Source organism: Psittacula echo, assembly GCF_963264785.1.
Source record: "Psittacula echo genome assembly, chromosome: 13".
Lineage (NCBI taxonomy): Eukaryota > Metazoa > Chordata > Aves > Psittaciformes > Psittacidae > Psittacula > Psittacula echo.
The window spans coordinates 3,034,154-3,050,367 of record NC_137749.1 but is presented as its reverse complement, the minus strand read 5'-3'; the positions used below and the strand labels follow the sequence as shown (position 1 = coordinate 3,050,367).

The 16,214-nt window shown below is 42.9% G+C and overlaps 1 protein-coding gene across 4 annotated transcripts; it reads right to left on the bottom strand.

Moving 5' to 3' along the window:
• Window positions 1-664: 664 nt before the first annotated feature.
• On the bottom strand, window positions 665-15,808 carry CCDC62 (coiled-coil domain containing 62). 4 transcript variants are annotated; one of them, XM_080628864.1, is made up of 13 exons: window positions 15,772-15,808; window positions 15,368-15,530; window positions 14,939-15,131; window positions 14,207-14,373; window positions 13,363-13,464; window positions 12,884-13,055; window positions 12,697-12,798; window positions 11,468-11,556; window positions 10,403-10,503; window positions 9,372-10,118; window positions 5,575-5,752; window positions 4,744-4,875; window positions 665-3,147 (listed from the first exon to the last, which is right to left on the bottom strand). In XM_080628864.1, exons 2-13 carry the CDS (start codon window positions 15,401-15,403, stop codon window positions 3,061-3,063), a joined length of 2,106 nt encoding a protein of 701 aa, XP_080484990.1. In that variant the 5' UTR covers window positions 15,404-15,530; window positions 15,772-15,808; the 3' UTR covers window positions 665-3,060. The 4 variants fall into 4 exon arrangements, with proteins under 4 accessions (XP_080484990.1, XP_080484988.1, XP_080484989.1 ...); XM_080628862.1 differs by lacking the exon at window positions 9,372-10,118 and having other exon boundaries at window positions 665-2,537; window positions 3,043-3,147; XM_080628863.1 differs by lacking the exon at window positions 9,372-10,118 and having other exon boundaries at window positions 665-1,139; window positions 3,043-3,147.
• Window positions 15,809-16,214: the final 406 nt, after the last annotated feature.

Genomic DNA, 16,214 nt, shown 5'->3' with positions numbered 1-16,214 from the left:
TACCCACAGCAGTGGATTTGAGGATGGAACCTGGGAAGTTTCTCTTAGGAAAAGGAATCAAATGCACTTTAACTGCATGTGGAAACTCAAAGAAAAGCTGAGACTCCCTTTGTGGGTAATGCCTGCGGGTGGTGAGGGACAGGGAGGATGTGGCTGTGATCAGAATTAGCTGACCAATTTTGAGGCCGTGAGCACGTTACCTGGCATTTGGGTCATTAAAAAGAGAGCAGAAAATGACAGGAAAGAGTTAACAAGGGTAAACCACAGTGAATTTTGCTGCAATTAACTCCTGGCATTAGACAGAGCCAGAAACTCCCACCCCTTCGCTGCCCCCACGCAGGGACAGAGCTGGCCCACCCAGCTCATGTCCTCAGCAGCTGGTGGTGTACATCCCAAAGAACCACCATAAATGAAGTACTAAATGTGTCAGCATGTTAAACAGGCAAGAAAGATACAGCAAAGGTGTCACATTTATTGGCTTATTTGATCTTTTAGTCAAAACCCAAGTTCATATTGTGGCAATGGGATACATCTTGCCCAATAGCCAAGGATTAAAAACCAGTTTAAGGCTAAAACCCCAGTCCCACCACACTGGACACACCTCATCTTGTCACAAGCTTCTGGCAGAACAAGCAGTGCCCAATGGGGAACAGCCGCTGTGCCTGTCTCATGGGTGACAACTCTCCTGTTTCAACCACGCAGGAGCAGTTCCTGGCTACAGCACTAATTGGGAACTTCCTATAAACATTATTCATCTCCCTCTACATGGCCACAAGTCCAGAGCTAAAACAATCAGCTATAAAAAAAAGGAACATTTGGCTGTGTCATACTCTATAAATATTTGAGCCACCATAAAAAAAGAGTAAGAAAAACAGTTCCTGTGTTGTAACAATTACGCACTTGAGATTCTTCAAACCCAAGCCAGTGTTTAACCTGAGCTCTCAGCTATAAAAATAGTTTTGTTGAGCTTGGCGTTAGTCTATGTTTTATTTCAAGATAAAATATATCCCCACATCTCTTTGTGAGGCTTTCACTCCAAAGAAGCATGGAAAAATAATGAGGTAACTTTCCATCGCAGCTGATGGGTTGGTGATCTTCAGGTCTCCAAGTTAATTCTGTATTGGAAAGGTCTTCATCTGCTGCAGAAAATGGACAGGTTTTGTTAAGCTGCAGGAACATTTCCTTTAAAACAGAAGAAGTGCTCACGTATCTGTCAATTTACTATAGAAAATTTCATGCTGTAAACAACCTAAAACCAGTGTACACATATAAAGAGGAGGACAGGTAACCAAAGCACTTCATGACAGCGGTCTTGGGACACTGCTGCAGTGTTGGAAAATAAAACCCCTTCCTGTTTGTTTTGCAGAGGGATCAATCTTTGTGCCCTCAGTCAACCACCGAGTCACTACCCCCGAGCAGTGGCACTCACGACCTTGTCCAGAACTGAATGTCCCCTTTCACTCACTGCTTTGTTGTTCAACTCTCCCCCAAACACTTTCTCCATAAAGGAAAAACAACCCACCAATGGAAATGGCCAAATCACCACCAGCGAGTCAGGAAGTGAACCCAATGTCAGTGCACCTGCACTCAGATGATTGCAAAGCAATTAAAAACCACCCCCAAACCCAGTGCACATCAATTCAATCACTTCCCTATGTGAAATGGCCAAATATTTAGTTCTTTCTGGACCTGCTATCAACTCTAAAAGCTGCTTTGGACCAAACCAATCACAGTGATCCAGTGCCTTTTAATAAAAGGACGAACCCAGAATTATGCAGCAGCCATTGACCTGCAGAGTCACTACTTCTTGTCATGGCTCCACAGTGAATTGTGGGCCTGTTTGTTGCACCAAACCTCTCTCACTTGAGGCAAATGAACTCATTTCTGTAGGCTCAGCATCTGCTCCCCTCTCTGCCGCATCAGCTGTTTGTGGGATTTGCTCCTGAAACTTTCCAACAGCAGTAGTTTCAGGATGCAAGTCACAGTGCTGGCCTGCATCCATAAAACCTCCAGCTGCTTTTACCTGAGGACTCTTTTCAGGAAAGGAAGAGCTCTCCACATAGGAACATTGTGCAGAGTAAGGTACAGCATTCCAGCTATTCAGCATCCATTTCCCACAAGAGCCCCATTAGCGTGCACTAAGCAGACCCAACTCATTTTGGAAGAAGACTCAGTGTCTCCAGACTTAATGCAGCAACAGCAGAACATAAGGGTGCTACAAGCCAGCACACAGAAGGTTTGGCTCCATAGGAGAAAGACAGCTCAGAGACAGCACTTTGAGTGTACCAAGAACTGAGCACCAGCTTTCCATGGGATTAAAGGTGATCAGTGTAAGAAATCCAGTGTCACAGAGCTGCATACTCAGCTTGTTGTGCAGTAACTCGCCTTGGCTTGGGTTATGTCAGCACTGGAAGACTTCTTTTTTTGTCCATTTTCTCCCCATTGTTGCTAGTTCTTATTCATTTTCATGTGGTGTTCAGTATTTTACCCATATCTGGTTACTCGTTTGTCCTCAGAAGCAGACAACACGGTGCCTACTGCAAGGATCCAATTCACATCAGTAAAACAAATAATCAGAGAGTGAGAAATTTCCTGATTCAAGAAGAAAAAACAATCAGCTATGGGCAAGGCTGCTTTTTGTATGCAGCTCTATTCAATACATTCTGCTTCTGGAGCTCTCAGCCCAGGAACAATATGCTAAAACAGCCCTTGGCCACGGCACTGAAAAACACTTCCCAGTCTCTCCTTCAACAATGTTCACATCCTTGATCCCGTTATCTGTAACACACAGAAGGATTTTTAACTACAATAAGCAGTGTGTAGGTACTCGGGAATTGTGCTGCAAGATCTGACTGCCCAGAGGATGAGGAAAGTGACTGAGAAAAGTTTATCTGACTGAAGGGATTACTTGTTGCCTTACTATCTGTTTGCTGTTAACTCACAGGAGTTTTATTTGAAATGCATTTAGAGCAATCCATTGAGAATCTTGTGCCAGGCTCATCTCAGAAGTCCACAACTTATATTAATATTGCAGGTGCATACCTTCATACTCAGAGAACATCATAGAGAAAAGAATGGCAGCTTAGCATCTCTTTCTTCTGCAGCAGATAGCTGGGTTCTCTGAAGACCTTCTGCAAGTTCTGTTGTCTGCATTTGTAAAGCAAAAACACTACATGGAAATGGAAGAACTGAGATAACACAAATTACAGAGCTGCCAGGTTCAAACTGGGGAGCAGCAAGGATACACTTTTTAATTCCCTCTTCTCCCTCCTCCAAGCAGGGCAAAGAATCCAACACGTACAAATTCTTACTGATTAAATCCTAAGGGTTATATTTGATACATGTTTTAAAGCGCAGTTTAAAACAGCCTCAGGTAAATCTGGCTTTAAGCACAGGTTATGTGGCCTGCGCAGAGGAATTAAAAACACGCTTGACAAGTCTTTCCCCAGAACCACTCCGAAAGTAGATCAAAGTTCTACAGATGTGGTGCAGAAGCTGCCCCCAGCAGTAAACACGAGCCTGCTTCATTTTCTATCCACTACAGCAACCACCCCAAATGAGGAGCCAATTTCAGGCTCAAAAACGCCGTTTCAGGTTGTAAAGCAGAGTCATGCTCACTACCAAAGGACAGCCGGTTTAGCTGAGCTGTGACGTGCCAACCAGGAAAGCAGGAGCCAGACAGCTGATGGGGCTGGGCAGGAGCCACAAGCAGCCACTGTTCTGTAGAGAGCTTTTCAGGAATCCCTCCTACACGACAGCCTTTGCAAACGACTACACTGCTGCTGTCTCTCACGCTGAATGAAACCCTGTAGATGAAGTTCTGAACAAAATATCCTTTCAGCTTATGCAAACGCTGGCACACAACCTTTAGACTCTGTCAGTCAGTCCCAGCACAGCTAAGGTTTTGTGTTTCTGAATGTTATAAAAATCACTTTGTCTGTTACTTACAGCAACATTGTTCTGGTCAAGTTCAGCTAAGGATAAAAGGGGTGCAACTTTTTTAGAGAGATGTAGTATCTTTCAGGAGAAAGCTGAGGTTTCAGCATACACCTTCTCATTGAGGCTGCTTTAACACCAAAAACCTAATTTCTCCTTGGTAATATTTATCAGCACAAGATTAGTCTTTTTTAGTGACAAGTGGCACAATCTCCTCATCACACAAGGTAGAAATTCTTAAGGATATTTGTGAAAACAAACAAGTGACCCCTCCTGCAATTATTCCTATTATTGCCCACATATTCAAGATAAACTCCTGATCAGTGTTCATGCCCATAAAATAAATTGCCCTGATAGCTACATACCCATTATTTTCTTTGGCCATTGAGTATGTTCTCTGACCCTGTAAGGAACCCCACAAACACTCAACAGTTATTTAAGCTAGAAGTCTGGTTTAAATTCATACACAATACTATCCTATATGTCACTTATTTCCTGTACAGCCCTCCTTTCCACAAATATGCCTCACGTAATAAACCAGGTCTGAATGTCCCTCCTACAGCTTGCTCCAAAACCACTTCTTCTTTCCATCTGTTTAGACATAGGCAAAAATCAAACCCTGCCATGGCCCTGAGGAGCCATAAAGAATCCTATATAAAATTCAAGTACTTCATGCTAAGGCGTGCAGGAATTTTACCTTCAGCAAAGCATGAGGAGGATATTCATAACATTGTAGTGCAAGGGAAAGGATGTTCCCGATCACTATTAACGACCACCTAAATCTAGTCATGGGAGAGCAATCTATACCATGTTAATGTTGCTGCTGTTTGGACTGCAGCGAGGGCTCGCCTGCAGGAGAGTGTTAAGCTCCAGATCAGCAACCATCTGTCGAGACTCAGCCAGCACATGCTGCAGCTTACTTATGGGAGAACTGGAGTCCTGGAGGAGACAGAAAGGGAGCCAAAGTTATGAAACGGTCATTTTGGAATATGTCAGAGGATTATAACCCACCAAGAATCATCACTTTCATTTTGAAACGTCTCCCTTCAAAACACTACTACATTACACTGCTCCAGTGTAATACTACTACATTACACTGCTCCAGACTCTAAGTGGTGTTGTTTGTAATAAACACACAGCTCTTTCCTGGTATCAGATTTAACAGATCTTCACATGCATGTACACACAGTGCACACAACAGCAATACTTCAGTGAGAAAGGGGAAAACCAGGCAAGACAAAACCCCACTGTCCAATAACCTCAAATAACTGTATCCAAGCATACTCAGGTATCATGCTTTAACGGAACTTCCAATTAGCCAGCATTCGTTATCCTAAAGCCTTGCATTTCAAAAGCGTATATCTATATCTATCTCTAGATATAGATATCTCTATAATTTATAAATTAGATGTATCTATAAAACAATATCTATAATATTGGTTTGAACTCCTTACACTTATGCTGTCCAAGGCAGAGACAAAAAGGAATTATTTTGATAAATTATTTTACCACCGTTGCTTTAAGCCTGGTGTCCCATCATTCCAGACCCTAGTTCTGCCTCACTGGCAGCGAACTGCTTTCCTTCCATCACAATTCCCCTTACGATCATGGAAGTATGTTCTGCAATAAAATACTGACTCGGTCCACGGTGGCGTTGCAGCATCTGTTTGTTGGCTTAGGCACTGAAAACCTATTGATCTCCAGAGGGAATTCTTCATCACAGAATTTCTCACATCTTTGAGGCCTGTCTCCTTTCTGGGTGGATGTCAAACAGGGAGAATCCAAGTAAAAAGAATTCAGATCCACGTTTTCTTCACTGTTAAAAAAATGAAGACATTGCCAGAAACACTATCGCCATCCTTTCCCGCCTTTCAAAGGAAAATCATGGGACAACATAAATAATCATGAGCCCCGAGCCAAGAAAACCATGGAGCATGTGAGAATACTCTGCTCCTCAGAGCAGTTCCCATGTTTAACAGCTTCATTAGATCAGTTTCAGCCTCTGAGGACAACAGTTTGACATTCAACCAGTTTCAAGAACAGTTACCATGTGCTTGAGTATCTATTTAACCTTGCAAAGAGCACATAAAAGGCAGCCTCTAACTCCTCCAAATACTCTGGTACTCCTTCTTCTCCCTATTTTTCAATCAGCCATTAGGCTAATTCATATCTGTAGATGTACTCTGCAAGGGAATTTCACAGTCTTTTAAAGTCACCATCTCACTTCAGAGATCACAGGGGAGCTTCCCCAAAGAGGCTTTATTTAAATACAGCAGCAAACAGTAAAGTGCTGTTTGGGCAGACTGTGATTAAACCCAAGACTCAGTTGCCTGGCTGCCATTCCAGTGTGGAGCTGGAAGCAATCTATTGGCATACATCTTCCCCTAGCTTCTGAGTGCATTTAGGAATATCTGAAAAGCTATTTAAATGACTGCTAAAGGAACAAATCATACCCTGCACCTATTACTGTATGAACATGGGCTTGCAGCCATCCCAAGCTTGTCCTAATACAAAAGGTCTTTAGCACTTAATATGCATACTGACTGACTGAAGCTTCTCTTTTACACCTTTTCCACAATAAAAAAGCAACAAAGGTGTAAGAGAAGAGTTTCAGTTACACTCTGCCCTAGAGAAAAACACTTCTCAATTTCAATTCCTTAAATCACAGCGTTACCAAATCCCTCACTCAGCTCCAGCACCAATTAATCCCAAAATAAGACCAGAAATAATAAAAGCTGTAGCACATTTGAAAGGATCTTGATCATCTACCCAGCAGCACCCTAACTAAGCCCTCTGTCCCCAGCGCTGTGTTTTCACAAAGACCTGCCCTGGTTTCTGTCAGCAGTTTCAAGCTTTGCAGTGTTCATTTTCAACTGCTCATTTCCACTTCATTAAATCAAATAGTGAGCATCTCCCCAAAAGACAACATTTCTGAACAAATCAGAAGCACAGTTCTAGCACTGCCTGGATCAGGTGAACACAAAACTAGGGATATTTTAAAGAAAATGCTACTTTAAATTTACAACATTTCATTAAATACTCTTTAGATACTTCTTTTGGTGGAATAACACATTCCAGACTAGGCAAGACTGTTAAAAAAAGGTTATTTTTAGATGACATTCAATCTAAGAAAAAGCCCTTGTGAGAGATGCCAGCTCACAAGTGTCTGTTGTGTCTCATTTCACTTCTCTTGTAAAACACTGGGATACGATGAATAGGCCTTCTTTTAAGAGAGAAAAGCTCATGTTGGCGTGCTTCTGACAAGGAAAGGCTCTGAAAAGATGTAAGGGAATAAGCTGCAGCAGCCTAGAAAAGGGGATGTGAGGAGATGCAATGAGCACAGCTAGGTTTGAAGAAATCCCCAGGTTGGGAGGGAGGGGGAAAAACAGGTTTGAGTTGAGGCAGGGCAACAGCTCAAGGAAGCAGACAGGTAACTGCTGACACTCTGTCTTTAAAACCAGAATTGAGACGAAAATCCAAAGGCAGCACACATTGGTCCAACATAAATGAAGTCACCAAGAGCACAGAAACGACTCCTGCACTCCAGTATTTCCCAATCACTCTTGCAGTTGGTTAAGGTATTTGACTGTGTTAATAGCCGTCTTGTTGGCTGCTCCTGAATTCAAAAACTCATGTCAAAAATATTTGCTGGGCTGACAGGGAGGTGCCAGCACCCTCCCCTACACATAAAATACATCATCAGCACTACCAAGCCAGCAATGGAAATGGAGATCCAGACTGAAATCCCAGGAGGAATGCGGTGTTTGCTCTCTGCCATTAATGCCTTAACAGAAGCCCACACTGAAGACTGCACTACTACTGCCTTCCTCCCATCTGTGGGGTGAGAATTTATTCAGTGACAAATCAGAGGCTGCAAAACTGACAGTTTGGGATTTGCACTGAATCAATGTCTCCAATTAGCAGAGGCCCAGGACCAAATGCGGGCATCCAGAAAACCTGCCAGCTTGGAGCAAATCCCGAATGGGTAGAGCTGCCCTGCCTTACTGAAGGGTATCTGCTCTATCTGCATTGCCTGGGTTGAATTTGTTCCTTCTCCCTTAAAACTCCCTCAAGGTCAAGACAAAAAGTGAAAACAGTTTTCATGATTCAACCAAAAGAGGTTTGGAGGGATGGCAGTGGTGTCATTTGTGCTGCTGAGGGAGCAGGTAAGAAAGGTCAGGGTAGACATATGGGGAATGAAGTTTTATTAATGATTTATGGCCAGTGGAAACTAGAGGGATCCACACATAGCATGAAGCTCAGCTAAGCTGTGTGGGAATGTGCCAGAACAGCATTCTTTTTCAATGGCTGCCCATTCACCTTGTTTCTGAGCAGGTCAGTCCCACTGCAGTAACAATTTCTGTAATAGTTTTGTTTTAAAAGCAACACAGAATGAAAGCATCTGTATATCAGATAGCTCCATTCCATAGCATTAATTTGTTTGGACGTTGGGCAGACTTGCTGGCTGGAATTCTTAGCAGGTTTAAACAGCTGTTCATTTATGTACTTGCCAACTGCCAGTTGAAAAGCTGCTACTCCTCTGTCTAAAAGGCAGCTATGAAATCTGTCGAACTTCAGAAATCCTCCTAAATCAGAGCTGTAAGTCAGTCAAGTCTTTGAGAGGAAATAAGAGGAACCAGCACAACAAATCCACAGAAAGTCCCAGCTCTGAATGCCCTTGCTTGTGCAGGCACAAAACCACTTCTATAAATGCAAAGCAGCTTTTGTACCTCGGATACCTTCCAAAACCACCAAGACACCTGAGTATTTTTCTGGCACTTCTCAGCATTAGAAACCTCGTTCTGCTCATCCCCAACCACATGTCCTTTTTCCTCCCCCAACATAAACACAGGGATAGAGTCCCATGAGCAAGGACTCACTAGAGAACAGACAGACTGCTGTCCTTTAAATCTTGCCATCTCGCTTTCCTGCCCTGAGTGAGGAAAGCAGCCTGTGCGGAAGAGCTATGTCCTACATTCTTGCCCAGCCACTTCTCAACAGAAATAACACAGTCACACACAATTTAGGTTTGTTTCTTGCCTTACATGAACATCACTGTAGAGTCCAGCTCTATTTTACCCACCAGATTTACAAGCAACATCTGGGATTTCAAAGAAATCTTAAGATGTTTTAAATCTGCATTTGTCTCAGTTTATTTGGCAAGTCCTGGGGTATGGCAGCTTCTCTTACCCACACAGCTCCGGGGGATAAGAGCTGAGAAAAAATAAATGCATAAAAATGGAGCCATGATACCTTAAGAGCTATTTTAACTTACTTTAAATTTACTACTTTTCAAGTTGGGAGCCTAATTTTAGAACAGCACTTACTTTAACCATCACTTGAGATAACAGGAACTATTGAGAGTTTGTACACCCAAGTTTCTACATAGCTCTAGATTACACTTCTCTATTTCTTAGATCTAACAAGCACATAACCTTTTTGAGCAGGCACATTTCATCTCTTGTGCAGTCCTGAGACAGCTGCAATCTTTTCCATGCCATACATTTCCATCTCCTTTTATGGGTTTGAAAATCTTCAACCATTCTGGATCCGATACTGGCTTCCACCAAGCATCTTTTCTGATGAAGAACTTATTACTACAGGAATCAGATTCAGACTTGCGCACTGCAGCAGGAGTCTCTCTGCTTTTTTGGTCCAACAGCATTCCAGTTCTCTCTTCCCAGGTTTCATTTTCATTAGCAGTTTGGTCAGATGTGACAGTGCTCTGGATAAAAGTACTTTGCAAATCTACAGGAGAACTGACATTAAGCCAACGCTCATGTTCAGGTGAAGATGACTCAAAGGTTTGTTGGTCTCTGATTTCCACCTCATTCTCAGAGATTTCCCTATTTCTCAATGGCCTTGTGTTGTTTGCCTCACAAAATACTTGGCTGTCTGGCTCATCAGAGCTTGATGCAACATCCTGCTTTTCTTCTTCCGTAAGGACAGCCAAGACTTTCACAACTTTTGGACACTGGTTTAAGTATGCTGAGGTAGTTTCCTCCATGTCTGATGCATTCTGTAACAGTCCATTATCTACTTCACACATCTCAGAGGTCGGTTTCACCCTACTTTTTGGAACTTGTGCAGTTCCACACTCCTTGCATGTCCTGTGGGTTCCCTCAGTCCTAACTGTGTCTGTCTTGCTGTTACTTTCAAGGGCAGAGAATGCCATAGCTATGCTACAATGGCACGACAAAGAAAACAGTCAGATATACTGCATTTAAAGAGCATACATAACCGTACTCAAGGTTAAGCTAGACATTAGCCAGAGGCTGTGGCCACGGCTCTGTGGTAGTTCATATACCAACTACAGACAGCTGTATCCTGCCAGAACCTGACAGAAGTCCATGTTTGAGTCTAGCAAAGCTGTGTTGACACAGCACACATCTCTTTCAGGGTGTTAGTTGTGGCTGAACAGTGAAGTCTCTCTTTGTGAATAAATTACATTAAAAAACTACTTTACCTCCTTTCATGTGCTGCCTTTTCATGCTTTTGCCTTAATTCCTGAGAGCTCTCCAAACTGACATGAAGAAACTGCAAGTCACGCTGCTGTTTTACATAGATCTGTTTAAAGATAGTAATGTGCATTAGTGGAAGCCTGGAGTGCTGGAATATTGCCATCAGGTACTAACACATTGCTTGTCTTCCAAAAACATCCTCAAAACACTTTCACAAACCCATACCTGTAGCCAAACTATTGTCAAAACCTTCCAAATCTAAGGGGCCATCTCTACATGTATTTAGGAAAATAAAGATTTGCAGCAATAAACAATATTTCTATTAGAAGACTGCAGTGTTCTCTTAAGATGGAACCACACAATCATAAATACAGGACCATTTGATATGTGAGATTAAATCCATGTTGTTATGTTGCTCAAAGTTATGAAGAACTACAGGACATGAATGATGATCATGGTATTTGGCATTCACTACAGGGAAGTTTTTGTAAAGCTGATGTAGATGATAACATACCCATCAATTATTTGCAATAAAAAAAAGAATTGAACATGCCTTGAGAACCTCAGATGGGTGCAGGTGAAAACACTGTTTAGTCCCTGCTGAAACACAGCTCTTTCAGTACACCATGCCCCTTTACACTGCCTGAGCTCACCTTGAGTATGTGTGTCAGGCAGTACACCTCACTCCCCCTGCCCTTCATGTGACTTTTCGAGCCTAGCACTCTCTATTTAGACACATGCACCAACAAACTTATCTCAACAGGGTGCCCCCGCTTTACTGCTACGAGGATGGTATTTACTTATTGTAGGACTGAGTAAATACAATTATACAAAAACAGGTAAAAGAACATGTAAATAAAAGGATTTGTACCATGCATGGGGGTTTTAATTTTAACCAAAAAGGAAAAATAATGTTCCATAGCAATCCCAGCAAGGCAGAAACAGCAAATTTGATTTCTTTTCCTTCATTAATCATAGCTAGATCTAACTTTTTATTACTGTCCATGCAGATCTGATGTATTGAAAAATGCCTTCACAGTCTCAGAGCAGAAACACAATTAGGGCTGTACCTTTCGCAAACTCGATAGCTCTGTGTCAGTCCGCGCTTGTTTAGACTTTGCAAACTGCAGAAGTTGATCCTGTCTCTTTGCTTTCTCAACTGTTTCAAAACACAGATACTTTTCTCATTACTTAAAGTGAATAGACACAAGGCAAATACATTTGTTAATGCACGTCTGAAGCAGCAGAAACAGGTACCTAACCAAAACAAAAGCATTTTTGTAAGATCAGTGGGATCTGTTTCCCCCCCAAACAAAGAGCACAAAAGCCATAAGACAGCTAAACAGATTAAGTATTTTCCTCAGACTTTCCGCAGCACCTACTTTTATTTTACCAGCAGCAATATTCTGATTCATTGACTGATTTTACTTTTTCATGTTCCCATTCTTTCATGGAAAGGCAATTCAGTAATTCATTCTAATTCATGCCTTGCACAGAAAAGTGCTGAGAAATACTTCTCATTACTATTGTTTCTAAAATAATGAGACATGGGATCAATATTTGGCAAAGGTAATGGCAGATAAGAAGTCATAGGCAAGTAAATCATACCCAGCAGAGGACATCCTTGGTCACCTATCTTTCAGGGTATATATTTCTTGACTGTAATGACACTGCAGCAACCACCAGCCTGCCTTTCTTATCCACTGCAGCACAGAGGAGTTCCTCTCTATCCAAAACCAAAGCGAAGATTATCACCAGACAGCAGGCTGCACTTTACCAAGTCCTGCGTATTAAACCAGTCTAAATCAAACCCAGCACTTGAAGAAAAGCAAGAGAAAAAGAGAATTGGTAAACATACTGCTTCCATACAAAAACCAGAGGGAGTGGGTGGGCTGGTAATTTCATAGGGCCTAAGCTTTAGGTTTTGTATGTGGCTTCTATTCAGTAGGTCACTATTTTCTATGCAGCCTACGTCAGAAGGGAGAATGCCACCCCCACTTACTGTATTAATACCACAGGAGACATGAAAATATCAACAATTTCAAGAGAGAATCCTCTGAGCCATTTATTCCTCTGTGTGTAATCACACTGGTGAACTTTGTGCTTTTATAAACTGCTCCTGCAGAAGCCCTAGATATCGCTTTCATAGAGCAATGGCACACACAAAGCCATACCTATTTATTAAACTGCAAGAAAGGTAGATAAGAAGCTGCCTCCTTCAAGATAGTGGTGAACTGTTGTCTAGAAGTCTCTGAGCTATTAAAAGCTAAGGCATGAAAAGCCAGCTGCCCTCACTCACCAGCAAGTGCGAGCTCGTTCCTCAAGCAGCCGTTTTCCTGTTTGAGGTGAATTATTTCCTCCTGCTGCTTATGATTTTCTTTCACCTTTTCACAGAGGTCATCTTTAAAACAAAATGCAGTATTCCCCAGAATGAAAAGGAATCATGCTGGTCTACCCTAAATGAGGTGCCCAGTATGAACATTTACCTTTCAGCTTATTTGTTTCAAGTACTAGTTCTTTTAGTCTCAGTTTGAGGTCCTGCTTTTCTTTGTTGAGACTGAATCGCTCCGTCCTTGCTGCACGCAATGCACTTTCCACCTTTCTGAACTTAGATGTAAAGTCAGTGATGTGATCAATTGTTTCAAGTATAGCCTCATCCTGAAACATGAAATAGAATGTATTCTTCATTCCTGTTTTACATACAGATTTTGACATAACAAGCATACATCTTACTGCATTAGTTACAGCTACTTCTGAGCTCTAGAGGCAAAAAATCCAAAATCAAAGCCAGGAAACAAGCTTGTTTACGAAAATAAATCAGTTTATTGTTTGTTGACCAATTTTTCCTTCTCAAACAAGCCTATAAATTTAACAGCAGTGGGCGACTAAGCCACTGTGGTACAGTCATCAGTAACTGCACTGCAGTTTGACCACATTCAGTACCTGATGAGATGACAGATGTTACCTTCAGCTTAAGCATAGTAAGTAGCTCCTGTTCTCTCGCTTGTAGCTGGCCTGTTTTAGTAGACAGTTCCAAAACTGAGCAGTGAAGACTTTGATTTTTCTCCTAGTGACCAGAAATAAGAGTGTCAGCTACTGCTTCAGTGATTCAGTTACTATTTGTCCTGTAAATGTGCACACAACTTTATTTAAACATCATGAATGTGGGATTCTGGACAAGCTGTGAGGACCTGGAGAAAAGAGAACTCAAGAAAAAAGTTGTTCCCCAATTCATTATAACAAAACCCTTGATTCGGTCTTAATATCCTGCACATCTTAGGTCAAGCCAATAAGGCAGATGAAAATGCAGAATAATACTTTATTGCATACAGGGGAAAAATAATCCCAGTAAACACATCACTGCCAAATCACTTAATAAACCCCAGAACCCTTGAGTACCCATTATTTTCACACCCTAAGCCATTTTCAGAATGTTGTAGTTCATCACAGTAATCAAAGCTGTAAGTAAAACCTTCTAAAACTTCCTAACCAAGTACCAGCACTGTTCTGGGGCCAGCACTGCCTTTTGCAATTACAGTTACAGACATTCTTGGAAGCAAGCTGGTTCTAAACAGTGTTCCCCAAAAATAAGCAAACAGCAAACTCCAAATCATAGCTTAGGAAAGTTCCCCTCCTATATTTTCCCCAACAAATCAGAGTTATACCTTAATCTAACATTATTGTACTAATAGACAAATGCAACTCAGGAGCATTAATATGAACTATTTATTCACTAGTGAAACTCACAAATGCCACTGGCATTCGGTACATGCAGAGTCTGCAAAATCAGACCATTACCCAACTCCTACCTCCAGAGCCTGACAGTGAGCAGTTGCATCTGTCACTTTCTGTGACAGCTCTCTGAACTTCTGCTGTGTGCTTTCAAGTGTTGTCTTACTGTCACTCTGCTGAGATTCTAAGAACTTTAACCTTCTGGTCAGTGATTTGATAATCTCATTTCTCTTGTTCAGCTCATCTGAAAAGACACAAGGGATCTGTGAGAAAGCAGCTCAGATACTATCATCAGAAATAACTTAACCCAGTGTTTTAAAATCACATGATTTGGAAATGGATCCTCTGAAGCAGGATTCCCTGCCTTCCCAGGTTGGACGGGGAACTCTGTGCTGACCTATGTACTATGGCTGTCAAACAAGACTGTTCAGAGCTGCCAGGTGATTAGCTGGGTGGCTGGTAGCTGATGTCAGAGGTGTGCAGCAGCACCTCAGGGCACAGGGCTCTGCAGTGCAAGAGCATGTTTGCAAATTGTTCTCTTCCCCCACATTTATTTCATCAGATTATCTTTTTTAAGAATCCACAGAATCAATTCCACAGACTCAAATGAGAATTATGATTATGAGACCTCCTTCAAGATCAGACCACTTTAGTACCATCATGGAAGTCTTGTTTTCAGAAATAAAACAACCACATTTAAGGCCAAAGGGTAGGAAATAGTTCCTTATATGATGCAGAACTGTTCTTGCCAGGTCTAAGCACCTGACCATGCTTAAAAGGGTCTTATTCTTTAGACATACAACACTTACTGTTCAGTAAGCTGCACCGTTCTGCTAAAGTCAGTATTTTCTGCCGATCATCTTCCCAGGCTAGAAGCTGTCTCTGATGCACTGCAACCATGTCATCAAGTTCCTTATCACGGTCTTTCAGTTCTGCAATGAAAAGCTGCAGCTCTTGCCTCTGTTTCTCAATGGTGGTGCTCTCAAGGCTTGGGTTACTCTTCTATAAAGGATAACACACAGAACACATTTTGACGTGAAGGGGAAGGGAAAAAATCTCTGGTTACAAACTCGAGGTTTTAATTTAAGCTATTTTTATATTATAAAGAGACTGTTTCAGTAAGTTCCTCATGCTTGTGGTACCACCTGTGGTCCTTAACTGAAACTGTCAGCGGTACAATGAGTAATTTCACACTAAAAACAGGGCACTTTGGTTTTAACTGCACTTTCATTGTTTACCTGGGGCGAAGCAGAACGTGGCAGTGATGGATTCATAGGGGACCGTGGGCCCGAGCACTACCAGGCATTAGTGGCCACTGGTAACTGCTGATGACTGCAACGTTCGGCATGGAGGCCGCCTCCGATCTAAGGACATGGTCATCCGCCGAGGCTGCTGCTGCTGCTGGAATAACAGACACAAGCCGTTGAGAACCGACCGAGGTGGGGGCCTGGCCCCGCGGCCTCCCACAAGGGCCTAGGCCTGTGGAGGGGCCCTGGGACGTCCCAGCTCGGACCAACGGGACTCTGCTCCGCCGGGGCAGGCCGCAGGTCCCCCATGTCCCCACCGTGCCCGCGTAGGGGCCTGCCCCCGCCCTCGGCCCCACCGCTCCCGCCCGTTACTCCGCGTCCCCCGCCAAACCCACCGGCGCCCTCGCCCTGACGTCACGGCAGCGTCCCGCCCCCGCCAGCCGTTGAGTGGCCGCCTCGGGCAGCGGTTAGGCAGAAGCCCCGCCCACCGCAGTGGTGAAGCTGCGGGTTCGAGTCCCGCTTGGGGCTGGAGCTGCTTGGGAAAACGAAGTTACAAGGCTCAGTAACAGCGTTGAGAGCAGCGAGAACTGCTGGATTCACAGGTAACAGCTACAGAGATACACTATCTCTTTGGACACCCGATTCTCAACTCAACCAATCGGCTTATAAACAAGAATCACGACAACAAGGAACTTTACCTGTAGTGTACAATGCATCACCCTCCTGGGTTTCAACTCATCTAGCTTGGACTGCAACAGGAGCACGTCATTTCCAGGCCTCTGCCGCCAGGGAGCATTTAACGTTATTAAATAGAGCAGTGAAAGAGAAAGCTCCAAAT

What these genes read in the sequence shown, in the direction of transcription:
- CCDC62 (XM_080628864.1), bottom strand. Translation starts at nt 15,403, where the DNA reads ATGAATCCATCACTGCCACGTTCTGCTTCGCCCCAG. An exon ending in CTCACTGTCAGGCTCTGGAG is followed by an intron (nt 13,465 to 14,206) that starts GTAGGAGTTGGG and finishes TCTGGTCACTAG; the next exon opens with GAGAAAAATCAAAGTCTTCA. An exon ending in AGCTATCGAGTTTGCGAAAG is followed by an intron (nt 10,504 to 11,467) that starts GTACAGCCCTAA and finishes ATCTTTAAACAG; the next exon opens with ATCTATGTAAAACAGCAGCG.